At 39.6% G+C, this 27,958-nt stretch overlaps 1 protein-coding gene across 2 annotated transcripts; it reads left to right on the forward strand.

Annotated features, from left to right (window-relative positions):
- The first annotated feature begins 685 nt into the window (after window positions 1–685).
- On the forward strand, window positions 686–22,946 carry Morf4l1 (mortality factor 4 like 1). 2 transcript variants are annotated; one of them, XM_052187662.1, is made up of 13 exons: window positions 686–802; window positions 5,851–5,897; window positions 9,147–9,214; window positions 12,036–12,152; window positions 13,588–13,674; window positions 15,560–15,640; window positions 17,194–17,219; window positions 17,617–17,705; window positions 18,371–18,472; window positions 19,536–19,624; window positions 20,057–20,229; window positions 20,819–20,903; window positions 22,211–22,946. In XM_052187662.1, exons 1-13 carry the CDS (start codon window positions 763–765, stop codon window positions 22,293–22,295), a joined length of 1,089 nt encoding a protein of 362 aa, XP_052043622.1. In that variant the 5' UTR covers window positions 686–762; the 3' UTR covers window positions 22,296–22,946. The 2 variants fall into 2 exon arrangements, with proteins under 2 accessions (XP_052043622.1, XP_052043623.1); XM_052187663.1 differs by lacking the exon at window positions 12,036–12,152.
- The last annotated feature ends 5,012 nt before the right edge of the window (window positions 22,947–27,958 follow it).

Genomic DNA, 27,958 nt, shown 5'->3' on the forward strand with positions numbered 1-27,958 from the left:
TTTGCCTCCTTCAGTGAGACTAAGTACTTCTGAAGTCAGAAGCTGCAATCTACAAATGGCCATGGGCACCGACAGCCCGCCCCCCCCCCCCTGCCCCCTTACAACTTCCCCCAAACAAGGCTTTATAAACACTGAAGCTTCTGGAGCGGACTGCCTCCCCACTCGCCTCAAGCTTCATTTCTGGCTTGCAAAGCTCTCCTAGGCCAAGTCCTGGTGATGTCGTGGAACTCAGGCTGCAGAGGCAGTCCTGTCCTTAGGCCACTTCAACATCTCACTACATTTACGTGACTTCAATTCGTATCTAAGCATCTGCCCCCTGAGCCTTTCCTATCCTTTCATCGCTAGCTAGTGATTTACTTATTTCTTCCTCTTTGTCATCTACATAAAATCAAATCTGGGTTTTAACAAGCCTCTGGGGTCTGGATATTCAGCGTTTGGTAGAATCGCTGGGGGGTGGGAGGGGGAGGTGTCTCCGGCTCCCATCCCCCACCCTGCTCGCGTCATCCGAAGCTGAACTACCAATCCCGGCATGCCTTGGGGCGGCACGGGCGCAGGCTTGTGTGCGCGGCGGGTAGCCGTTGGCTGAGGCGGCGGCTGCGCGGGTCGCTGTGCTGTGAGGTCAGACGGCGCTGGCAAATCGCGCCCAGGATGTAGAGCTGGCTGTTCCCGACGGCGCGTCTGACGCTAAATTGGGTGGGGTAGAGAGTAGGGGGCGGTAGTCGGGGGTGGTGGGAGAAGGAGGAGGCGGCGAATCACTTATAAATGGCGCCCAAGCAGGACCCGAAGCCTAAATTCCAGGAGGGTGAGTGTGCAGCTTTGGGGAAAGGCACCTAACGGTGCAGGGCAGGGAGGCTGACGCAGGGCGGTTGAGGTTTGGGGGGTCGGGGTCGGCGTTGCTCGCGGCCTGGGGAAACCGCGGGCCTTGCTTTGTGAGGGGGAAGGCGCATTGCGGAGGGTGATTTCAGTGCGTCATCTGGCTTCAGTGCTTCGTGGCCTGAAAGCGAGCCTCCGGCACAGGCAGGGCCGAGGGAGCTCCGTGCGTGTGCAAAGCGTCGGCGCTTGTTTGTTTTTCTGAGAGCGGAGAAAGTCTATTGAAGGGAGGTGCCCGGCGGGCGAGCGATGGCGACGGTTAGGAAGTGATGTGGCGTGGGGGAGGGGAGCAGCGGCAGCCCATCCCCCGCGATTAATTCTCAGTTGCGGGCCGCGCGGGCGACTGTTGTCTGGCGGTTCGAGGCTGTTGGACAAAGTGGGGGTCCATCTCGGCGTTCTGTGGAGTTGTACTTTTTGGAGGACGCTGAGTGGGCTGTGCGCCCCGCGGCGGGAGAACTGCGTTGTAAAATGGCCGCGGCAAGATGGCCGCGCCTTCATGGCTGCCGGTGTCTCGCAGCTACGCGCAGCTTCGGGCCAGATGGAGCGCCCCCTGGCATGGGGATCAGGCGCAGCCGAGTTCCTCCTCTTGCCTCTGAGTGATGGGTGGGGACAGAAAAAAACGGGAGCCGCCCGAACGAGTTCCTTGGCTTGCTGTTGCCCGAGGGCATCGTTTTGCAGTTTTTGGAGCGCTGCGCCTGGGCCCTTTAAGTACTCTGCTCTCTAGAGCGGTTGCTCGAGAAAACAATTTTGTATTCCTCCTTAAGGCGTTTCCTTTTAGAGGTCCTTGGCCTCGTTGTCATTTTTAAATACGGTAGTTGCTTGACTGGTTGTAGTAGTAATTCGATTGATGGCGATTTGAAAGCTAAAGCTTATTAGTTGGCTTTGAGAACAGTGTTGCTGATCAGCGGTACTTCAGTGGAAAGCAGTTAGTCATCTGTCGATGTGGTTTTTCTGGCATACTAAAGGGAATAAAACTATAATCATAATGAGGTACACTTTAAACTTTTTACTGCTAGCTCTGGCCCTATATGCTTGTTATCATACATGCTGGGTCCAGACGCTTGCAGAACAACTGTTTTAGGATGTTTAACCATTAACGTACCAGACTTTTAAAAAGTTTCAAGCTCCAAATCGAAACGATTTTAACTAATCGATGTACATAAAGGTATTCCAGGGGTATTTTGGTGCGGCCTCTTAATATTTTTCTTCCACTTTGAGAAATTGTGGCCATTCATTGTTTTTGCTAGGTGTTTTTGCGAAAGCTTTTTTGTTTTGGTTTTTTTTTGAGGCAAGTCTTGGTATGTAGCCCCAGCTACTATATTCGTCTTCCAGTGTCAGTCTTCAGAGTGCAGCAGTTAAATCTTCTTTGCCTATAAGTTCTCTTAATATTATGTAATTATAATGATACTCAAAATAGTTTTGAGCGGCTGGAGAGTCCAAGTACTTACCAAGATAAGCATGAGGACCTGAGCTTGGAACCCTAGCAAGCAGTTTCAAAAGTTACTTTACTTCTGGATGAGGTGGTGCACTCACAAGGCAACAGCAGGTGGATCTTTGGGTTTGAGGCCATCCTCTTAGTCTACTTGAACATTTCGGGACACCCAGAACTATACAGAGAAACTCTTGTGTGTCTGGGGAGCGGGAGGTGTTGCTCTATACCCAGCAGGGTGCCTGTGTGTATGTGTAGACCTGCGCAGGTAGATGAATCTGTTAAGCTCATTGGCCAGCCAGCCCATTAGTGAGTTACAGTTAAAGTGAGAGAGCATCTCAAAAATAGTGTGAAGAGTTAGCTACTGTGGAAGACACTGAGCTGACTGGCCCTCACTTGTAGATAGATTGGGTACACTGTAGTTTTGCTAACTCTACTAAACAGTTTTCTTTTGAAATTCAATGTTTTATGTAGCAAAGCATGCCAAGAGGCTCAGACTTCTCCAGGTTGTCGGAGCACAAAAACTTAATCCTTGGTTGATGTTAGAAAGTAGAAATCAAGAATGGTTGTTTTGAAAGAAATTTTTTTCTTAAGGATCAGTGACAAAGTGAGATGGTTAAAGGCAAACCAGAAAGATGGTGCTGGTGTAGTTGGAGAAGAGTAGGAACAAATGCTAGGTTATGAAAGCTGTGGATTCCAGTGGTACCTGAGTGTGACACACACCTAAAAGGCTGTCCACCATTAGAGAAGCAGAGGCAGGAGGCTGACCAGCCAAGGGGTATGCAAGATGACCCTGTCTCAGAAAACAAAACCAAACCAAAAAAAAAAAAAAATGTAAACTAAAATATATGGTTATTTTTTTAAAAATTGTATAAAAGATATGCTTGGTTCCCACCTTGGCTGATTGCTAGGGCCCACAAGGTAGAGGTAAAGAACTGCCTCCCACAAGTTGTCATCTGACCTCCACATACTTACAGTGGCAAGTATAGGTACACTTACTCCCCTCCCCGCAGTAGATACAAACCCAGAGAGCATCTACAAAGGAAACAGTGTTGATGGGATTATTTGAAACCTTGGTAGAATTTTGATAGTGAAAGGTGGTTAATATCCATTTTGTGTTATGTGTGTGTTGCATTATTTTATGTGTATGAGTATCCTCAGAAGCCAGAAGGCATTGGATTTCCAGGAACTGGGCCTGCTGGGAATGTTTCTTAGTCCCCTGTAGGGGTGTTCTAAATAATCAATCAGCCCAGGGCAAGATTTTTGTCCTTTGAGTCTAGAGTGGATCTGAGGGTGGAGAACTAACTGCCTTTGTAATTTGTCCTTTCCACTTGTTAGATTGATGTTAGTTAGCTTGTGTTAGGTTGAAGCTAGTTAGCTTGTGTGTGTGTGAATTTTCATTATTCAAAGAGCCTTACTTAGTGTAGTTTTTAGCTGAAGCAGCCAGTTTAAAAAAAGTATATTTCAGATTAGCTTAAAAGATACCTGGAGTGAAATCAGTAATCCAGATCTTATCATAGTGCTTCTGTTTAATACTAGACTGTTTTACCTGTTTATTTGGATCTTACCTCTGGGCTGTTGGGAAAGAAAGTCTGGTCAATTATCCATTGTTATTCATTGTGGGCATAGGTTTAGTAATGCTTTCAACACTTGAGTGGTACAAGATTTTATAGACCCTTGATGTTAAAGTTACTGGACCTTATTCGAGAATTCTAACAGTAGAGGTCTCTGGTGAAGCTTAGGGGAAAAAAATAGTTTAAAAAATTACTCCAGGGGCTAAGGAGTTTGAAGCACAAACCATAGCATGCACAAACCATTAGATACAGAATCATTAGATATGATGGAATCAGCATCTGTTTCTCTTCTCCTTTCATATACATGTTCCATGGGTAGTGAAGAACATAAATCACTACACTTTTACAGACTTGTTTCTGCTGTCTGTATCCTGCTTTGTGAACAGTCACAAGGAGTTGGCTCTCTTTACTGCTTAATGGGAAGAAAAGTACAGTATAAATACAGAAAAGGATTCAAACATTTGATTACCTATGATCCCACACTAATGTGAAGTGCTTAACACACAACAGAGCCAGCAAATAGATGCTATAAGGGCACATTTGGGGTGGTGGTGGCTGGAGAGATGGCTCAGTGATTAAGAGCACTGACTGTTCTTCTAGAGGTCCTGGGTTCAGTTCCCAGCAACCACATGGTGGCTCACAACCATCTATAATGGGATCTGATGCCCTCTTCTGGTGTGCTTGAAGACAGCTGCAGTGTACTCATATAAATAAAGATAAATAAGTCTTTAATAATAAAAAATAAAAAGAGTGAGGAAAGGGTCTCACCGTGTAGCCTTGGCTGGGCTGTGTAGAACAGACTGGCCTTGAACTCAAGAGATCTACTATAGTAGCCTTGCCTCTTGAGCGCTGGGATTAAAGTTATGTGCCACTATGGCAGGTCCATAATATATATTTTTATATTTTATAATACACTTTTTTTTGGATTTGGTTTTTTGAGACAGGGTTTCTCTGTATAACCCTGGCTGTCCTGGAACTCACTCTGTAGACCAGGCTGGCCTCGAACTAAGAATTTACCTGCCTCTGCCTCCCAGAGTTCTGGGATTGCAGGTGTGCGCCACCACCGCCTGGCTATAATATACTTTTTAATGTGGTGGTTTTCAGCATAAGACTAGTAGATTAAATTTTATAGTCACATACCTGACCCTGTTGACTACCTCAGTGGAATGTGTAGAAAGAAAGTGGACTGTAAATATGTGTGAGATAAACTTCTGCTGTCATGTGGGATTGGAGTCCAGAGATCCCCTGTCCAATTTGTTTGAGCACAGGTGACTTCAAGTCTGAACTCTAGCAAGATTTTATTTGGATTTGCAAGTACTGATGACATTATTAGGTTTAAGTTCCCAGGGTTAGGATTGTTTCTCTCTGTTGCTCATTGAAACAGCCTAGATTTCAGAATACTGAGGAATAAACATAGGTAGGAAAACTTAATAAACATAAAAAAAACCTAACCATTCCATCTCATGTATGCAGTCAGATTTTAATGTGTAGGGGGTATTCATTAAAAGGAAGTAGACGTTAGTCAAGTGACTAAACTTAAAACTTTTGGAGAAGAATGTTTAAAACGTTTTATTTCCAGATAATTAAAACAAGTGAACTAGCCACACATTATCCCATAGGTAACTGCAGTAGCATCTATTACATAATTAAATGGAAATTTAAGTTAGTTGTTGCTCTTGGATACTAAGGATATGGCTGAAGTGTTCATGTATAGTCTGTTTTTTCTACTTTTGCTGGGATTATTATCAAGTGTAGTGACTCTTGGAGACTCATAATTAGCCGGGCAGTGGTGGCGCACGCCTATAATCCCAGCAGTTTGGGCAGGTGGATTTCTGAGTTCGAGGCCAGCCTGATCTACAGAGTGAGTTCCAGGACAGCCAGAGCTATACAGAGAAACCCTGTCTCCAAAAAACCAAAAAAAAAAAAAAAAAAAAAAAAAAGAACTCATAATTAACCTGGCCTTTCCCTCTTTTCCAGGTGAGCGAGTGCTGTGCTTTCATGGGCCTCTTCTTTATGAAGCAAAGGTAAGGAACCTGCATTTTATTGAGAAGGTGGCCAGAAATGTTGACTGGATCAGACTTCTTAATATCGAATTACAGTATTTTCTTATTTGATATGTAAAAGGTATTTCATTTTTTTCATAAGTTCATAAATCTTCCCATCTCATTTTGAGTTTGTTACTGCTTGCTTGGTGGTGGATGGAGAAAGTTCAGACTTTTCTATTCTTTACACTTTTCTAAATTAGTAGAAGTCTTTTGATTGGAAATAGCATTTAAGTGGTAAGTGACGGTTTGTTGGCTATAACAAATAGCATTTTATAGTTAATAACTTCAGCAGAAAACAGTACTGTATGCAAGCACTTATACAGGTAGGTGTGTGCCACCTCTCCAGTGGAAGTTAGAGGACCACTTCAAGTGCCAGTTTCCTCTTCTGTTTTTGAGACCATCTCTTTGTTGTCCTTATACATACCTATCTGACCTTCAGATATCCTGCAGTTTTTATCAGCTTCCATCTCAGTGTGGGAGCGGCAGGATTATAATGAGTTTGGGGAAATTGTATGAGTTCTGCACCTTTATTCACTGAGCCATTTCCTCAGTGTGTGAGAGCATCTTTGTCTGTCTGTCTGGTTTTGAGATTTGAATTTTACACTTGCTCAAGCTGGGCTTGAACAAACAACAAACTTCTTCAGCTGTACTTCACAGATGGTTGTCATTTAACTTCCTGTTTGTTAATTTGAATGGTAAAGTTAGAATTCTGAGGCTCTTTTTTTTTTTTCTGTTGCATCAAGTGCTTCTCTTACATAAAAACTTTAAATTTAGCCAGAGATGCCTGGTGGTAGTAACTGATGACTTCAATCCCAACACTTGGTAGGCAGAGGCAGGCGGATATCTGAATCGAACCAGTTCCTGGACACTCACAGCTATACAGAGAAACCCTGTCTTAAAAAACAACAACAACAAAAAAATCCTAGAGATAAGCAGAAAAAATACATTTTATTTTAATTAAAAATGTTTGTAGCACTCAGGATTAAACCCAGGGCTTTGCATACACTTGGAAAAGGGCTACCACTGCAGTTACATCCATATGCTCTATACAACAAGCATTTTAGAGTCATTTTTTTACCTTTTTTGGTTTTTCGAGACAGGGTTTCTCTGTGTAGTCCTGGCTGTCCTGGAACTCACTCTGTAGACCAGACTGGCCTCGAACTCAGAAATCCACCTGCCTCTGCCTCCCAAGTGCTGGGATTACAGGCATGCGCCACCATGCCTGGCTAATAATTTTTACAGTAATTTTTATTACTTTATTTCCTATGACTTTCGGGTAGAATTTAGCTTGGGGGTATTCTAGTACTTGAACCTGGATTTAAACATTCTAGCCATTTTGTCTCTCACTTAGCTATCTTCAGGACAGAAAATTAAACATTTCCCTAGCCATTTGTTTTTTGAGACAGGATCTTGCTATAGAGCTCAGATTGTTCTCAGTTGATAGGTAGTTCAGATCATAGTCTGACTGCCTAGGGATTGCGATTACAGGCATTTCTTTTTATTTTTTAAAAATATTTTTGTGATAATTGCTCATTTTGTAGCTGTAGCTGTCCTACAACACACAACTCTTACGAGCAGATTGTCTTGAAATCACTGAATGACTGCTTCTACCTCCTCAGGACTGGATTTAATTTTAATGCTGTGCCTGGCCAGGCATTTAAGAGTTGAACATTTAAGAGTTAGAATTCTGAGGCTCTTTTTTTCTGTTGCATCAAGTTGCATCATGAAGGCCGCTTGAATACCTGCCTACCATGATTGAGGTGCTGAGTTCAATCCTCAGTACTATGACCACCACCCCTGAACAAAACAAAATGGAAAAACACTCCACACATGTAATCTGAATGTGGCACAGGCCTATGGCCAGGCTACTTGGGAAGTTGAGACAGAGGTACAAAGTAAAGGGTGACCTGGGCAGCTTAGTAAGACCAAAAAAAGTCTCACAAAGTAGTAAACAAGGCAGGGCACGAAGCTCAGTGGCAAGGCAGTTTACATGAGTGAAGCACTGGCTCAGTCCCAGTTCAGAAAACAGGAGCTTAGCCTTGGCCCACCTTCCCTCTCTCCCCCCCCTTCTCTTGTCCCCTCCTCCTCCCCTCTCACATATACACATGTCCTGTATGCATGCGTGTAACTCTTAGAAGCAATTTCTGTGCATATTTCTAGCAATTTTATAATTGTATGAAATATTAAAATTGATGTTCACTCCTTGTGTTTTGAATGTGTAGATATTTGTTTATAACTGAGTCATTTTGATGATCTTGTATGGTTTCCATTGCTAGTTTGCTGTATAAACTTGCAGTAATCATCTGAACTGGCTGTTTTTCTTTGGCAGCAGAATGCCCTGGTGAACTTTCTCTCTCTCTGTCTCTCTCTCTCTCTCTCTTTCTCTCTCTCTCTGTCTGTCACTGAACTCAGTTGATATCCTTGCCACAGTATCACAAGTATCTGGGTATAAGGCTCAGGTATACGCCATTGAGACTGATCATTCTCTTTTTTTTTTTTTTAAGATTATTTATTATATGTAGCTATCTTCAGACACTCCAGAAGAGGGTGTCAGATCTTGTCACAGATATTTGTGAGCCACCATGTAGTTGCTGGGATTTGAACTCAGGACCTTCCGAAGAGCAGTCAGTGCTCTTAAACACTGAGCCGTCTCTCCAGCCCCACTTTATTTTTTTAAATTGTGATTGGAGTAAACTGTTGTTTAGTTTGCCTACACCCTTGTATCCAGTCAGTCAGTCATCACTTGTCATAGTGACTTTCCTTTAATAATTTGTTTTAATTACAAACTACACTTGAGAGTACTTTCAAAGCTAATTTTTAAAAAGCAGCATAGTATCATTCATAGACTGAAAATTTTTTTTTTGAGTTTTTTTTAAATGTAGTTCTTAACTGGAATTTGCAAAACAAAAATAGCTTCTATTTCTTGATCTTGGATAGCAGATTAGCCTGTTGTTTTATTGTAACCTCTTATTAACCCTGTGTATTTATTTCTAAATTGCAGTTTTAGAACTTTATACGGAAAGGTGTTCCAGCACTAGGATTATAAAATCAGATTGGCCGATAACTTTGAGTTCTCAAAGGTGCTCTGAAAGCTTTATAAGTAGTTCAACAAGATTGGATTCTTCATAGTGAAAAGAACACTTCTGTCATTAGGATACAAATTTGCTTTTGTCTAAGAAGTGGGAAGATTATGTGTATACCAAAGACTTACTTTTTTTTTTATTTCAGTGTGTAAAGGTTGCCATAAAGGACAAACAAGTGAAGTACTTCATCCATTACAGTGGTTGGAATAAAAAGTGAGTATTAGATTTTTAAAATTAGTTTGTCTACTATTATAATGTTGAAGCGAGGATGAGTCATTTTTAGTATGATGAAACTTATCAGGGTGAACTCAGCCAATTTATATGTACTTGACCTTGGCAATATTTATTTTGTAGTATCCAGTAGTTCTACTTGACCAACTATCTTGGTTCAACTATGAGTGTGGATGGATGCATGTTTTAGGATGGCATGATTGATTTTTTTTCTTTTTCTTTTTTTTGGGGGGCGGAACAAGCACAAACCTTACCTTACTCATGCGCAATCAAACTCAAAAATTATTTTAGAAACGGGGGAAAATGTTTTAGTTTATAAACACATTCTATGAAGTTTTGAAACATATGCTGTTAACAGAAAGTAGATTTGTGTGGCTCAGCTTAAATTTTAAATCATTTTTATTATTGATCTTTTGTATTTCAGGGATGGCCTTGCAAGGAACTAGCCATTCAGGAATTATTTTCTGATAACTTGTAATGCTTTGTCTTGACACCCAGAGTCTGGTATATGCCAGAGTTGGCAAATACCAACTGTGAGGATGGTTGGTACACTTGATGGAGAGAGGGGTTTGTTGTTGTGTTGTTTTTCCTGTTAAGTTTACTGGCCCTGTGACTTTGGTCTAAATTACATTTTAGAGTTCTTATCTGAGTAGCCAGCCAGTCAACTCAGTTTGTTTGATTAAAATAAACTAATGCTTGTTTAGCTGCAAAATACCAAACTTCTAACTTACTTCATTGTTATAATTGTAGAAAGACCACAATTTAAAATACAAGAAAGCATGTTCTGATAGCTTGTGAACAAAGTATTTCTAATAATGGTTAGTAGGTAATGCCAGTATTTCAGAATGATGCCAGTCTTATTTGTATTAAGAAATTGGGAGCCGGGCAGTGGTGGCACATGCCTGTAATCCCAGCACTTGGGAGGCGGAGGCAGGCGGATTTCTGAGTTCGAGGCCAGCCTGGTCTACAGAGTGAGTTCCAGAACAGCCAGGACTACACAGAGAAACCCTGTCTCGAAAAAAACCAAAAAAAGGAAAAAGAAATTGGGAGCTGGATGTACTGGCTTGAAGAAATAAAAGCTATAAATTTTGATTTTTAAGTTGATTATAACATTTAGGAAACTGACTTTTATGTCTTCATATTATCTCCATATTAAAAATGAGTTAAGAACTGAATTTCCATCTTTAGTAGTTTATGAGGCTTATATTTTTGGTTGATATTTTGCTAATATCCAGGTAAAATAACGTGTAATAGACTGTTGCTACAGGAAGTAGAATGTCTTTATGCGTATTTGGTATGGGAAAGTTAAAAGTCCATGTAAAGTATGAAAGGAAAACATAGAGAACATTCATGGGCTGGACCTGCTTCCTCTTTCCTTGCACACTTCAAAGTTTAACAACTGAATATAGCTTTCATGCTTCTCTCTTCTTGTATATTAAGTATTTTGTATAAAGTTATGTCATTATCTGTACATTAATTAGGTAACTATTTTTGTTGGTTGCCATAAATTATGAAAACTAAAGCAACCAGTTTTCTAGTTTTACTTTTTTCGAAAAGATTTTCCTTTGTTGGATTGTGGTTCATGACAAAAATAAGTGGTAGTATTATTTAGATCTTGTTCTCTTGGGAAAGTAAGGAGGGGAAATGGCCATAGTATAGACATTCCATGACTGTTCTTATGAGTCATGTTGCAGTATACTGAGGGAACTAAGATATCTAAGATATTGTAGGTGTCTTTCATAGTTGACTTGCTAAATGTGCCATTTTATCCTTTGGGAAGTATTTAGAAATGATTTTTCAGTCTTCTTTTTTAAGACTGATTCTTGCTTTGTAGCTATTGGAATTTGCAGTAATCTTTCTACGGAATGCTGAGATTACCACCACATCTAGCTCTAGAGAAAGTTTTAAGACCATTTCAGAGGAGTGTTCTTTAAATACCTGTGAAGTATATTATGTGTGTATTTAATTTTGCCTGTGGGTTTGACTTTTGGGATTATTCACAACTACTTTGAAAAAAATGAGTTACATGCTTGATCTATTTTTAAAAATTTGAGTGGCCCTTAATTATTTAGTAGAGATTCTCAGAATGAAGACTTGAGTTTTATCAAGGATTTTTAGTTCTTTGCTTATAAACTCTTGGAATGACTTGATAATTGCATATTGGTCCAAGTGCTTGTTTAGATGTGATTTACATCTGAGGGGAGCAACTTTTGATTTTGGGAGAATAGGGATATAATTATTTCTTAAAAAAGATCTTCATTGATGGGGGATGGGGTTGAGTAGTGGAGATCTTTCTTGTCCAGTATGTGTGGAACCCTGGGCTTATTAATCTCCTATACTCACCTCACCATATCCCCAAGAAAAAGAGAAAAGAAGACGGTTTGTAGAACACTTTTATTCATTTATTTAGAAACAGTGTCCTTCCTAATAGGTAGCCCTGTCTGGTCTAGAGCATGGTGTATAGACCAGGCTGCCCTGGAATTCAGATCTACCTGTTTATACTTCTAGGGTGCTGGGATTTAAAGTATACATACACCACTATGCCTTGTTGTAGGACATCTTTTAAATACCCTGTTACAGCAAAATCCCTAATTGTAAACTGGAATTTTTTAACATTAGTTTAAATTCACTTTAAAAATCACAGATACTGAGATATTTCTAAATTTTCAAAAAAAAAAAATCATACCAGAATTTGTTGACACAGACATTAAAATATTCCATTTGTAAATGAATCTTGATAAAGCTTAAGCTAAATTCTGCACATAGTTACTGAGATTACTTTGTACTATGCTGTCTGTATCAGAAGTGCTGTGAGGCCCAGGCGCTCTGAAAAATCTTTGAAGACACGTGAGGATATTGTAGCCCTTTTTCCTGTTCCTGAAGGAGCTCCCTCAGTACACCACCCCCTCCTGACCTCTAGGTAAATGCATGTTTTAAAGTTTTCTTTAGGAAATCATGTTGAGGAATGTTTTTCTTTTATTTATTTATTAATTTTCCTTTTGACTATACTCTATAAGAGGTCAGAGGTGGGAATCATTAAGATTACTTCAAGTCTACCCTTGATGGTGTCACTAATGGAGCTCCATCAGCAGGAGAAAAGACTCATTTTGCTCAAAAGTTAGCTTGCTTCAAAACTTGAGCATTCTACCTGAAAGTTTTTGTTTTCCCCTACACATCAGCAAAAAGCTTGTTTTGTGAGAAGCCAGATAGACACATTAGTTTTAAGAAAGCCTCTAGTCATCATTGAAAGTTGGATTGCTCCCTTTGAATAGACGAAAGTGAACAATGGGTATCTGAAAAACTATTCCAAGCCCCTCCCTGCCTTTTTAAAAGACTATTTATTTTATATGAGTACTGTAGCTATCTTCAGACACACCAGAAGAGGGCATCAGATCCCATTACAGATGGTTGTGAGCCACCATGTGGTTGCTGGGAGTCAAACTTAGGTCCCCTCTGGTCAGTGCTCTTAACCGCTGAGCCATCTATCTCTTTAGCTCCTTTTCTAAGCTTTTAATGTACAGAGTTAGTTGAGTCATCTAGATGGTGAGTATTAATGGAGTTTATTATGTGTTCCGGTGTACCTTCAGTGTGTGTGAGCTGTGTAACAGACAGTGCTGTATGAAAGGGTAATGACCAAGAGACTCTTAAGTGACTTATTTTTAGAACATTTAAAAGTGATATGAATAATCTACATCCATAGTTTATATTTGGAATGCTACGTCTCACTAGAACACACTTTGCTTAGATTTGTCTTTTAAGAATGGATTTGCAGTGCCAGCTTATCAAATTATTTTAGAAAAAGCATGGTTTGTGGATTCCTGTACTTAGAGAATTTGGAATACTCAGGCAGGAGGATTACAGTGAATTTAAGGTCAAATTGGGGCTCAGTGGGTAAAAGTACCCGCCACCAAGGGTGAAGACGCAAGTTGGATTCCCATGACTTAACTTACATGGTAAAAGAATCCACCCCCAAAAGTTGTTCTCTGGCCTCTGCACACATACAAATAAATAAATGTCAGAAGAACAAAATTAAAACACGTTATTTCAGGGAATTCCAAAGTTTTAACTCTTCAATATTTTTTCTTTTTTTCTTAAAGATTTATTTTATTTATATGAGCATGCTGTAACTGTCTTCAGACACACCAAAAGAGGGCATTGGATCTCATTACAGATGGTTGTGAGCCACCGTGTGGTTGCTGGGAATTGAACTCAGGACATCTGGAAGAGCAGTCAGTGCTCTTAACTGCTGAGCCATCTCTCCAGCCCCCAACTCTTAAATCTTTAACATTAATTGGAACAAACTCTAGACTGTATTAAAAATGTACTTCAGTGCTATTTTAACTTGTCTTTTTCAGTTGGGATGAATGGGTGCCAGAAAGCAGAGTTCTCAAATATGTCGACACCAACTTGCAGAAACAGCGAGAACTTCAAAAGGCCAATCAGTAAGTTTGATTTGAAAAATGGATTTTGAGATTTTTGGATATGGAATGAGCAAAATTGGATCATATTGGTGCCTTCATCTAATTTTGGTAAACGATTCTTGGTATGTGTTAGTTCCAGTGTTAAAGCTTTAGGAGTTCAAGGAATTACATATTTTCTGGGTAAAAAATACTCTGGCATTTCTAAGTCTGTCTTCAAGCAGAAGATCACAGTGTTGGAAATTCAAACTCTATCTTTTTAACTTCTTGGGTGCTGAAGAAGGCACAGTTGACTGATGGAGAAACAAAAAAGAAGAGATATTTCCATTAATTAGTATCTCTAAAAACACATTGAGGAAAAGGGACCCAGAAAAATTATCTAGAGGGTACTTATTATATTTGATTTTTTTAAATAATATTTAAAAGATTAAAATTACAACATGGAATCCAAAGAAAATATTAGAACTGCTAGTGAATTCCCAGCCAGGCATAGCACTGGTATTTTCAGTTTTTGAAACCATATATTAGTCAATTTGTGATACACTGACCTTAATAATAAACTATTTTTTTAAAGATTTATTTATTATTATATGTAAGTACACTGTAGCTGTCTTTAGACATATCAGAAGAGAGCATCAGATCTCATTACAGATGGTTGTGAGCCCACCATGTGGTTGCTGGGATTTGAACTCAGTACCTTAGGAAGAGCACTCAGTGCTCCTAACCACTGACCCATCTCTCCAGCCCCCTAAACTTATTTTTTCATTCATTTCTTTGCATGTGGGCATGGGTTTGCTATGATGAGATTGTAGAGGTTGGAGTCAGTTTTTCTTTCTTAAATGTGGATTCCAGGTATTTACCTCAGGTCAGTTGGGTTTGGTAGCATCTGTAGCACTTTGACCTACCTTCGGGCCAACTCTCTGGTGCTATACTTGTTTGTTAATCTTTTTGTTTTTTATTTATTTATTTATTTTTGGTTTTGGCTTTTTTCAAGACAGGGTTTCTCTGTATAGCACCGACTGTCCTGGAACTCACTCTGTAGACCAGGCCGGCCTTGAACTCAGAAATCCGCCTACCTCTGCCTCCCAGAGTGCTGGGATTACAGGCGTGCACCACCACTGCCTGACTTCTTTAAATTTTTTAATCTTTCTGTCAACTTTAAACATTTATTTTGGTGTTTGTTTAATATGTATGAGTATTTTGGCTTTTACTTACATATGGGTACTATGTGTGTTCCTGGTGCCCGAGGAAGCCAGAAGTGGAAATCAGATCCCCTCAAGTTACAGATGGGTGTGGGCCACTATGTGGTACTGGGAATCAAACCCGGGCCTTGAATAAGAACAAGGAGTGCTCTAAACTTCGAAACCATTTTCTCTTATCATTTTGGTTTTTTGTGTCTGTGCATGTATGCATACCAGTAGATGGCATCAGATCCCATGGAACTACAGTCATACATAGTAGGGAAGCAGCCATTGGGTCCTGGGAATTGAATTCAGGATCTCTGGGAGAGCAACCCTGTTTTTAGCTGGAATAACAGCTCTAATTTCACACTTTCTGTGGGAACTCATTTTAAGACATTTTAACTCTTAATTTTGTAACAGTTAATCTGTATAGGCAATTTGAAACATTCTGAAAGTCCACTTAAACTAACATAGGCTTTTACAATTTTTTTCTGAGATGGTATCCCTGAACAAATCTTGCTGTCTGGGAACTTACTAAGTAGACCAGGCTGGCCTTGACCTCACAGGCATCCACCTGCTTCTGCCTCCGAAGGGCTGGGATTAAAAGCATTTGCTACCATACCTGCTAGGAAGCTCAGTTTAATAAAATTCTAGATGGAATCAAGCAGGCACAATTGGTTTTTTCTTACATAAGTAATTATGATGACTTTCTGACTTTACTTTTAAAGGGAACAATATGCAGAGGGCAAGATGAGAGGGGCTGCTCCAGGGAAGAAGACATCTGGTCTGCAGCAGAAAAATGTTGAAGTGTAAGATTCTCTTTGCTTAAACATTGCATACTGCTTTATGGGTATAATTTAAATTTACTATTTATCATAATACATATTTTGTCTCTAATGGGAGCTTTTAAAAGTTTCAGTGAAATTCTTAACTTTCAGATACCAGGTTATTAAAGTAATGTAAAATGGACATTACCTACTTGTTTTTCCGTAGTTTCTTCCCTTGCACTAAAATATATGCAACATTAGATAATTATTTTGGCAAGTATTACTTTCTCAGTAGTGCTAAAAATACATGTGTAAAATGAGAGAGAAAGAAAGTATAATTTGTTAACTCTGGATTGTAAGATTTGTTGGTAACTATAATATGAAAGTCATGTACACACACTGTATCTCTAAATTCTGTACCTGAAAGTTACTATAGAAATATGACCAACTACATGATCTTAAATATTGGTAATACAAAAACATCGGCCACAACTGTTACTAAAGGGTAAGTTTTGTGTTCATGGATGTAGGGCCATTCAGTAGAACATGGGCGGCCTACTAATGACCAAATTCCTAAAGAAAAATGGCTTGCTTGTTCTTCCCCAGCAGCTGTAAACTGCCAGTGTCTCCTCAACTAAGGGGTAGGTCTCATGGGCTGCTCTGCAGTCCATGCTGGAATGTTGATTTGTACAGGTAACGACAGTGCACCAGCCGTGTCATGTCCAAAAGTCAGCATTTCATAGTACTCTGTCCTTGTCCTGCTTTTACATTTGTTCCAGACCATCTTAGGCCTTGTTCCTGAGCTTCTGGGTCTACAGCTCAGGACTTGTAGAAAAGCAGCCGGGATTCTTAATGACTGAATCATCTCTCCAGTCCCCTAGAATATGGTTTTTAAGTTATAAGCTTTTGGCTATATATACTTAAAAGTTTTAGAACTGGAATACAGAACACTAGCGTATGAATCCTACTGCACACTTGAACTAACTTGCCTATGTGTTTAATAGGTAGCATGTAAATAGAATAAGCAAGACTGTTTAGGAATTCTTACTAGAAGTCATTAGAATGGGTGGTTTTAGATTAGTTGAGCAGTGATTTTCATGGTACAGAGCTTGTGTATAAAGGATTAAGTATAAGAACTGGTTTCTTTTGGTTCCCATGAATCATTAGCGTATATATGCAAGTGAAGAAGTTATTGACTAGCTTTGTACTGAAGAGATCTGCCTCTGCTTTCCCAATGTTGGAGTTAAAGGTTTGTACCACCACACCCAGCCTTTTGTTAAAATTATTTTTTTCAACTTTGAAATTGATGTGTATTTGTGGCTATGTGTTCACGAGTGTGCAGGTTCCCACGGGGACAGGTAAGGCCAGCCTCTGTCTATATTTATATTCTGAGTTTCAGGATGCAAGAGCTGCATAGTAAGACTTTATCATCATCATTATTATTAATAATAAGAATAACTCTAAAAGATTACTGTTTTGGGAAACAGACTTAGATATAATCACTAAAATTTTGGTGGGCCATTTTTCTCTGAATTTACCACTCAAAAGAGTTGGATAGTTTTATGAGGGTAATTTTTGTTTTCCTCTCTTTCCAGGAAAACAAAAAAGAACAAGCAGAAAAGTAAGTATAAACTTTCTTAAAATTTGACGTATTTGTAATATTTAGATTGTGAGTTCACTATATTAAACTGACAGGTATGTGGTTTACTGTCCTCAAGTAGAGGTCTCACAGTAGTAGTGTTTGTAGATAAGGACAGAATTGTTGTAATCTTTTGACCTTCTGTAAGATATAGTTGTTTCCACCTACCTTTAGTCTTACTGCTTCTCTTAGGAGAATAGCATTTTAAATATGTTATTAAGTGTTTCCTAAGTAAAGTGTTAAGTTCTTTTAGAATTACGATTCTATAAGATGAGTTTATGAAATATCTGTAATGGGGAAAAGAGAACTTAGACACTCTTTACATTAAGAATTTGTTAGTTAACCAATACTACCCCCACCATTCATACACATTTTGTAGCACCTGGAAACGGAGATGGTGGCAGTACCAGTGAGACACCCCAGCCTCCTAGGAAGAAGAGAGCCCGGGTAGATCCTACCGTTGAAAATGTGAGTTTTCTTCTTTTCCTCTGGCAGGCTGGTCTAAAGGCTCTGATGATCCTTCTCCTTGACTTCCTCACTCCCTTTCCTTGAAATATTTGTGTTTGAGACAGGATCTTGCTCTGTAGTTGGCTAGTCTAGTGCCTCAGGTTCCAAATGCTGGGGTATGCTAAGGCATCCAAAGTATAGAGCAGGTAAGTGCTGGTCTAGTAGTAACTGAAAAACAAGAAGTATCTTTAAAGAAAGATAACCATGTAAGCTATGCCTAGTGGTGCATACTTCTAATCCCAGGACCCAGGAGGGCAGAGACAGGCAAATCTTGTGAGTTTGAGGCCAGCCATGTCTACACAGTGAGTTCCAAGACAGCCAAAGCTACATAGTAAGACCATATCTCCGGGATAGGGCTCCGGGAGGAAAAAGATAAAGTCATGGTTGGGATAACCATTTGGGTAATGTGAAGGAGCTGTTAAGCCTTACCAATTCAGAATATTCTATTTCCAGAAGAGGAAAAAATGCACTAAGGCCATATAATTCAAGACCATATTTCCCCACCCCCCACCCCCCATGACAATTCCTTTTGAGTGGCTCCTTCAAGGAATTATTGCATGCCTGGTATCTTAAAGATCAAAAGAGAAGCAGGAAAAGTTTGTAATACCTTTGCTTTTTTTATTTAGGAAGAAACATTCATGAACAGAGTTGAAGTTAAAGTGAAGATTCCTGAAGAGCTGAAACCATGGCTTGTAGATGACTGGGACCTGATCACCAGACAAAAGCAGGTAACTTGAGAATGACAGAGCTGTGGTAGCTTTGGCAAAGAGAAAAAAAGTTTTGTGATGAAATATTCTAATCTCATTTTATAGATTTCTTTTTTGCCTGCGTATGTATGACCTATGTGCAGCATCTATGGGGGAGGCATTGGGTCTCTTGGAGCTGGAGTTGTAGATGATTCTTAGCTTCCAAGTAGGGTGCTGGAATTTGAAACTTGGGTTCTAATGCTCTTAATTATTGAGCCATTCCTTAAAATTTTGTTGATAATTAAAAGTTGGGAGGTTGCTGGAGCAGAACTCTCTCAAAAAACTAGTAGGTAGATGCATTTTCCATCTTAACATTATTGGCATTAGAACATTTAGAATGGAATACAGTAGAAAGCATATGTCATTGCCTACCATTGATCCTGAATGTAATAATAAAGGTCCTAGGTTTAATTAATCATAATTAATTTGCAGACTGTTGTGGGAAAAAAAAATTCCTCTGGGAGAGATATAGACAAATTGACCTTGCCCTAGGATAGAACAAATGCCAATAGTAGGAACAGCTTGGCAAACCAGTGAGGTTTTTGGCTTTACAAATGGATGATGGGTTTCAGAAGTAGGTATACTGAAAAGTCCACCCCTAAGCACACCATGACTCAGCAGAGCTGCTTGTGAATGTTATGTCCCTGGAGCTAACCGTAGGTGTTGGGAGAACCCTGTGGATCAGTCAAATGTCTGCTTTCTGGGTCTTGTTTACTGATTGATTACTTAGTCTTAGGAGCCCCTCTCTCCCATGAAGGGACATGTTCAAAATCTAAAGAAACTGGCTTCACAACAATCCAGAAAAACATGAATGTTGAGACTTCAAGAGAGTTGGGATCTCTAAGTCCAGATTTAGGAACTTTAGACAGACTATTTAAATTGACACATGACAGATGCAGTGGGAATGGTGGGGATGAGATTAATAATTGTTCCTGCGTAGTATTTGTAATCTTGAACCCATTTATCAGGCTTCCATGTGCCTCATATACTTATTTTGGAAGGAATGTAATTTTTATAAACATTTGTATTCAAATTTTCTCCTTAGCTTTTTTATCTTCCTGCAAAGAAGAATGTGGATTCCATTTTGGAGGATTATGCAAATTATAAGAAGTCTCGAGGAAATACAGATAATAAGTAAGAATGCACCCTTTTTGAGTATCCACAAAGTAGTTAAGTACTGTTAGGTATAACTGAAGGTATGTTGTAGGTACTTGACAGTCATGAAAAGTTTTACTGTTTTGAGGCTGGGTATTGGTGATGGGGCTTGCCTTTAATCTCAGCACTCTAGAGGCAAAGGTAGGAGGATCTCTATGAGTTTGAGGCCAGCCTGGTCTACAGAGTAAGTTTCAGGACAGCCAAGGTTTCACAAAGAAACCTTGTCTTGAACCTCAATTCCATTCCACACTCCAAAATTTCCTACTGTTTTAAAAGCATAAATGCTTTCTTATTTTTATATAATTTTGAAATTGATTTTAGTTTTAAAAAAAAGTATTAGCCACAGTTCTTTACCTTTACAGTCCTCAGAAAGGAAATATTTTGAAAGCAATGTTTTTGTTTTTTTGTCAGGGAGTATGCTGTTAACGAGGTTGTGGCAGGGATAAAGGAGTACTTCAATGTAATGTTGGGCACTCAGCTGCTCTACAAATTTGAGAGACCACAGTATGCTGAAATTCTCGCCGATCACCCAGATGCACCCATGTCCCAGGTGTATGGAGCGCCACATTTACTGAGATTATTTGGTAATAAGACTTTTAAGAAACATGATTGTCTCTTTTTTCCCTCTTTTGAGCCTTTAATAATTGAGTTTGTGGTCTTTACTAAATGACTGAGAGGTAAAATAACTGAAACATGACTTTCAGTTTGAATATTTAAAATTTTATTCACATATTTAAATATCAAACCTTTTTGCCAAAAAAAAAAAAATTGAAAAATCATTAAGACTGGGAACATAACTCAGTTTATAAAATCTAAGTGTGAGGATCTCTCATCTTCCCAAACCCACATAAACAAAAGCTAGATGTAGTAATGGTGCACATTTGTGATCCGGTTCTGGGGAGATAAAGGAGGGGGGACATTCTGGGTTCTGCCTGCCTGCCTTGATCCAGTTGGTGAACCCAGTCTGGTAAGAGAGGGACTCTGTCTTTTTTTTTTTTTTTTTTTTAAATAAGGATGGGTGGGTGGCATTAAGGAAAGACACAGTCAAAATTTTTTAGCTTATAAGACACACAAAAACATTTAGTTTCATGGAACCAGTGACAGCTCATGTATTACATAGTTAATATGTGCTATATACTTTGAATGTAACTAACTTAATTCTCTGTTAAATAGTGCGAATTGGAGCAATGTTGGCCTATACACCTCTAGATGAGAAAAGCCTTGCTTTATTACTGAACTATCTACATGATTTCCTCAAGTAAGTTTAATTGAATTCACAAACAATTGGGATGGTTAAAGTGTGAAAGGATGGATTAACCTGATAATTACTATAATAACTGTATTTGTACAGATATCAATAAGACAGCAAAACTAGCATATATGGGAATCTTACAGATGGAGAGTAAGTGCTATATGGGAAATGATAGAGTGACTAAACCTCAAAGCGATTAAGACAGTGAAGATATTGTAGGTTGATTTTTGTAGTTTTATAGTGTTAAGAGAGTAGAAAGATTAAACTGGTCAGGGAGAAAAGGTAAATTTAAAAATAAAAAGGCATAGGAGACATAGAAATAGTGGCGCCGGACTGGTGGCGCATGCCTTTAATCCCAGCATTTGGGAGGCAGAGGCAGGTGGATTTCTGAGTTTGAGGCCAGCCTGGTCTACAGAGTGAGTTCCAGGACAGCCAGGGCTACACAGAGAAACCCTGTCTCGAAAAAACAAACAAAAAAGAAATAGTAGTAATGTTTAACTGATGGCTCATGCCTGTCAAAATTGAGCAGAATATTTGTAAGTTAAAGGCCAGACTAAGGCTATACTCTTGAGTTGAGGCTTGTTTCAATGATGTAATACAAATACAAGTTAGCAGTAGTTAACTTATCACATTAGTTGAATTTAAAAGATTGAAGAAATGGCGAAGAAGTAGTTCCAGTTTCAATATGTTAGAGGGCATTTTTATACTAGGGAAGAACTTAAAACCTAGCAGCTTTTGAAAATGTTAGTATTCTCTATACTATCAAGTACAATTTAGCACTGTGATTTAAAGAAATCAGCTGTAGTGGTATGCAGTATTCTGATTCTTGTTGAGAGAGAAACATTTCAATTTTAAAAATTGGATCATAGCTACTGTGGATTATTTCTTGAACTTGGTATTGGAGGGAATGATTGGAGTATTAGATTGCTTATGGCCCTTTTTCTACAGTGGTAAATATTTCCTTCAGACTCCAGTTTCATTGAAAATATAGAAATGAACTACTGTTTCACATTTTGTATCCCTTTATTTCAGGCTTAAATTTGAAATATGGTTGCAGGCAACCTTGTACTTAGACAGTTTGGGAAAAGCTAAAGAAAATATTGTTTTAGGGTAGTGCTACTATACAGGATTTTATAGTAGAATTTGCAGGTTGGAGGCACTTGTCCCTGGTTTAATAGAGAATAGCTTGAGGTGTATTTTTGTTATATAATATTACTGGATTGTAATTTAAAGATGTGGTTTTTCGGGGAAGCAGTCATCTATGATAAGTATCTATAACTTAACATTTTCACAATTAACAATTTTCTTTTCAGGTACCTGGCAAAGAATTCTGCAACATTGTTCAGTGCCAGTGATTATGAAGTGGCTCCTCCTGAGTACCATCGGAAGGCCGTGTGAGGGGTGTGCGCTCTCTCACTCGTGCTTGGATCTCTGTAAACAGTTTGGTTCTTAGTCCTTCTCTTGTACAAATGATGTACTTTGAAGACCGTTAGTGTATAACAGAGTTGATGTTTGTTTTCTCTTTGATTTTAAACAGAGAAAATAAAAGGAGTAACTGCTCCTTTTTTCTTTCTTTTTTTCATTTCAAAGTTTCTACCAGTGTATCCGTGATGGACAACAGAGAGACATGCTGTAGAGTGTTTGCCTAGTTGACAAAGCTGCTTTTGAATGCTGGTGGTTCTGTTCCTTTGACACTACGCACTTTTATAATATGTGTTAATGCTCTATGACAAAATGCTCTGATTCCTAGTGCCAAAGGTTCACTTCAGTGTATATAACTGAACACTCATCCATCTGTGCTCTTTTTTTTTTTTAATGGTGCTTAAAGAGCCCATCCTTTGCAAGTCATCCATGGTGTCCCTTAGGCATTTTATCTTTGCTCAATTGTTAAAGAATGGTGGCTTGTTTTCATGGTTTTTGTATTTGTGTCTAATGCACGTTTTAACATGATAGACGCAATGCATCGTGTAGCTACAGTTTTATGGAAAAGTCAATCTTGTAGGAGTTGTTTTTCAGATCTTCAATAAATTTTTTTTCTTTAAATTTCAAGAGATTGTGTGGCCGTGTTATCAAGATTTTAGCACATTGTATATTGTGATTAGAAATTGATTGCTTAGGAAACTGGAATTACCTAGTTGTTTATGGAATGAAAAGCTTAATTGGAAGTGGAGTAAACTACTGGTTGTAAGAGTTTGTCATCTTGAGTCCTAGCCAAAAAGTTAGATTATAGTGCCCTTCTTTATTTAGATTCTTGGTAGTTTTGAGCATTGGGGACATTTTTTTTCCCCCGAGACAGGGTTTCTCTGTATAGCTCTGGCCATCCTGGAACTCACTCTGTAGACCAAGCTGGCCTTGAACTCCCAGAGTGCTGGGATTACAGGTGTACGCCACCACCGCCCAGCTGGGGACATTTTTTTTAACCTGTGTAAAAATTGCTGTTAGTGTTGTTTAAGGCGTTTCTGTGAGAAATGAGCTAAGCATCAGTATGAAACCTGCAGAGTAGCATTAGGATATTGGAAAAGGGTAGCATTGTTATAGAGATGTCAGTGATTTGGCCCTGGGTACAGAACATTGGGAATGGTTCAGATGGCAAGATCTAGACAGTCTAGGGTGAGGGGGGGTTGAGAGTGAGGAAGGAGTGGAGCGGTGTGAGCTCAGTCTCTTGAGCTGTGGTAGTAGTTGATTATGTGTTAAGGATTTCCTCGTGGGGTGGAAGATAGTTTACCGTTAATTACCTATTGAGTCTTGGGTTCAATTCCTAGCACAGAATGGGGAATAAACCTACCTGTTTCTTTGATACATATACGTTTGGTGGGTTTTTTTGTTGCTTTTTGGGTTGTTTGGTTTTTCCTGTATTTCAGTGCCTGTATGTAGGTGTGGAGGGGGTGCCACACTGCACATGTGGGGGTCAGAGGACAACTTTATAAGAAAGTTCGCTCCTTTCACCTTATACATGGGTTCTGGGGATTGAACACAGGTTATTAGGCCTTTACCTGATGATCCCTGGCCCCAGTGGTGTATGGTAGTTATATTCAGTCAAGACTGGTTTACGAGTCATTTAATTTATGCAATTGTGAATCTAGGTTTGAAGTTTTTCTATAGGAGCAACTGTGCTCAAACATTTTTTTGTTTTAGGACTTATTTTTCTGTGTTAAGAAGTAATGGCTAGGTGTGATGATAACACTGGGAAATCGGGAAGGAGGAGTTGCAAGTTCCCGGTACATCCTGGTCTAACACATCAAAGTAAAATAGGACCTTTCCTTTGATTAGTTGGCACTACTTTCTCTGTATAGCCCTGCATTTGGAATTCTCTAGAGACTAATGCTGAGCCCTTTACTTCCCTAGCACTAGGATTAGAGTCATGTTACCCCCACTGCCCAGCCTACTGTTTCATTAATCCTTGATTATAAAGCATGTGTCTTGGTAAGGTAGAACTGGGAAAGTGGCTTTTACAGTAAGGGTGCTAATCCTGAAGACTCAGTGACCCAAGTTTGAACCCCAGAGTATAAATCTGTAAGCCCAGCCCTCTTGTATGGAAAGAAGTGGAGATAGAATGCAAATGGTGTGGAGATGACAGGTCATCTACTAGCAGAAACAAAAGGCCGGTAGAAGCAAGAATCAACTCCTAGACTCAACCCAAGGGAAAGCAAACAAAAAACACCCCAAGAAACTGGCCAGCTACAAAATGGCTGTATTAAGGGTACAGTCTTGGAATGTGAGACACACTGACCCTGAGTCTATAGTATCTGCTGCTGGGGAGACTGGAATAGGGTCACTCAAGGTCGGCCTATAGAAGATTCACTGTCCAAAGATGAGAAAGTTCATTCTATACAAGTTACAGTTTGAGACTGAAGTGGCCCCCATACATTTATTTGTTAAACATTAGGTCTCTAGCTGGTAGCACCTGTCTAGAAGAAGTAGGCCCATCTGGGTGGACTGTCCCTCGTGTCACACCCTGCTTCTTGACCTGTCAGTATGTCAGCAGGTTGAATCACATGTCCTGCTAACATGAACTGAACTGTCCTGTTCACCATGTCTCTTTGAAATATATGCCTTGAAATTTGCAGCTATATTTTCCATAACAACAAAGGAACATGTTTATGGAGAGATCAAGTTGTAGACTTTAGTGATGCTATTGGGAGCCAAAAACAACAAGCCTTAAAATGGATATTTAACTTACTTTTGTGTGGCATCTATATAGATACCTGGTACCTTGCTTGCATGTAACATACAAAGTTTGTCCTATTAAGGATTGGGATATGTTATTTTAGGTTTTGAAATTATTTTCTTAAAGATTAGCATACTTGGGCTCCAGTTTGCTTTCATCATTTAATTTTTAGTCTGCTCACGCATACCTGTGCAGGTTGTACACATCTTCTGGTGCTGGGAAACTGCTGACCCATTGATCACCACAGTTCCTACTGTCTCCTACTCATAGTAACATAATTTTTAATGCTCAGTACAGTGTCCCCTGTCTTCATTGTCCATTCTTTCAGCCAGTATTTTGTTTTGTTCGGGGCTTTTGTCTCCCCTCTTGACTTAGCTTTCATGTGTTGTTGAATGAACAAAGCACATCGAAGAATAACACAGTATATGTATATGAAATATGGTACTTCCCAGGGGGTGTATATAAGTATGTATCTACATTTAAAAGCCTAGACACTGAACTCTTTGACCAGTATAACAGATTGTAAACCAAAAGAGCTTACACTACAAAATATCAAGAAATTAAGAGGAAGTGTATTGGGTATATATGCAAGGACTGAAGACAAAAATGTGAATGAACATTCCTCTGCCTTCAATGTAGGAAATGAAATAACATATAGTTTCAGGATACTTAATCAGAAGACAGAAATGATACTCCTACTGTTATATAAAAAGTTTGGAATAAAGGAAACCCTTTATCCCCCAAACAGGGGCCATAAAAATAAAAGGGCCCCAAATCTACTGCCCAAGGAATTCCAGAAAGCACATGCCCTGGAGCAGAGGTCACAAGCAGCAGGCAGTTTGACTTAACCTTTTGAATTTGGAGAACCAGTTTACCCAAAAAGCGTGTGCAGTGTCATGCTCCCCTCCCCCCACTGGACTGTGAAATCTGATTCTCAGTGCTCTTCTGTACCCTCATACCACTCCTCAGACTAAGGCAAGATTTGGAGAAACCTCCTAGACCAATGAAGGTTTGTCTCACTATTTTGAGTTGGAATAAAAGATAAAGAATAAAGGAACAAAATGGTCTTAGACCAATAAAGTTGTAACTATTCCACAGTATCAAGAACAAAAGCATAGTGTGGAGCACCCATATTTAATGTAGCTTAATGGGGCTGATGGCTGCCCCCTTTACAAAGTCCTCTTAGAGCTGTGTCTGGTAACTCAGACATCTGGTATGTCTACTTTGAGGCCAAGCTGATCTATATAGCAATACCAGGTTCATACAGAGCTACATAGACTGTCTTTAGTGGGGGAAGTGGTGGTGGGGGAAGTAAATGTGTTTTTTAAAAAAGAAAAAGCCAGGGTTATGTTTGGTGGAGGCTCCATATGGTATAGGGGAAGGGGGTGCCTCAGGGCCCATGCTAAGGCATCCTCTCCCCTGAGGTACCAGCCACAGGACTGAATAGTATAAAATAAAGTTTGCTTAGAGCATGGGGGGGGGGGGGGAGAAGAGAGAAAGGGGGAAGAAGAGGAGTGGCAGGAGAGAGGGGGAAGGAGGGTAAGAGTGAGCAGGAACAAACAACCCCTTTTATAGTGAGTCAGGCACACCTGGCTATTGCTGGGTAACTTGAGGCAGAGCCTAGAAATGCTAACAGCAAATATCCTTCAAGATGTAGATTTGTTGACTGTTGGCAGTTGTGTAAATGGGGATCCAAATTCTACTATTGTTTACTCAAGCTGCTTGCATCTTAAAGGGATAAACCTTTCTTTTTTCTCTCTTTTTCTTTTTTAAGAAAAGTCATTCTGGGGGCTAGAGAAATGGCTCAGTGGTTAAGATCTCTGACTGTTCTTCCAAAGGTCCTGAGTTCAAATCCCAGAAACCACATGGTGGCTCACAACCATCCATAAGGACATCTGATGCCCTCTTCTGGAGTGTCTGAAGACAGTTACAGTATACTTACATATAATGAATACATCTTTAAAAAAAAAAAGTCATTCTGACAGTGTGAGACATTTAAGAATATACTTTATGTATTCAATGCTGAAAAATCTGTATTTAAAGCACAAAGTTAAGCCCAAGAAACAATTGACAGGAAATAGAAACTTAGATATGGTGGCATAACCTGTTATCTAGCATGTGAAGGTTAAGATCTCCAGCATTAAATATTTAAAAATGATCATTTCTTAAGGCATGAATACTCAACTTGTGAGGCAAATGATTGAGGTAAAAACTAAAAGCATCAATGACTAGTCAGATCCTTCAAGAATGATTAAAACATTTATATATATGGGTGTCTTGCTTACATGTATGTCTGTGTCTCCTGTGTGTGATCCTGGTGCTTATGGAGGCCAGAAGAAGACATCCTGGGACTGAGGCTACAGTGAGCTGCCCTGTGGTGCTAGGAGTCAAAGCCCAACCCTGTTTTGTTTGTTTGTTTGTTTGGGTCTTTTTTTTTTTTTTTCTCCTCGAGACAGGGTTTCTCTGTGGAGCCCTGGCTGTCCTGGAACTCACTCAGTAGACTAGGCTGGCCTTGAACTCAGAAATCTCTCTAACCCAAGGGGTAATCTCTTATTTGTTTTCTGCAACAGGATCTCATTTAGCCCGAGCTGGCCTCTCAACTGTGTAGAAGAGATTGACCTTAAACTGATTCTCCTGCCTCAGCCTCCTGAGTGTTGGTATTAAAAGCTTTAGCCATTACACTGAGGCCATCATGGTTTCCTGACACTGAGGATATATATATCCATGGTTAGTAAGTGCTGTACCACTGAGCACTAGGAATGGTGTTTGAGGCCACTGAAGAAAAGCCAAAATGAATACCACAATAGTTGAGATGCTTGAGGCATGGAATCAGAGGAAATGACAAGGAGCTAGAGAGATGGCTCAGCAGTTAAGAGCACTGACTGCTCTTCTA

The sequence above is a fragment of the Apodemus sylvaticus genome, chromosome 7 (genome assembly GCF_947179515.1).
Source record: "Apodemus sylvaticus chromosome 7, mApoSyl1.1, whole genome shotgun sequence".
In the NCBI taxonomy this organism is placed as follows: Eukaryota; Metazoa; Chordata; class Mammalia; order Rodentia; family Muridae; genus Apodemus; species Apodemus sylvaticus.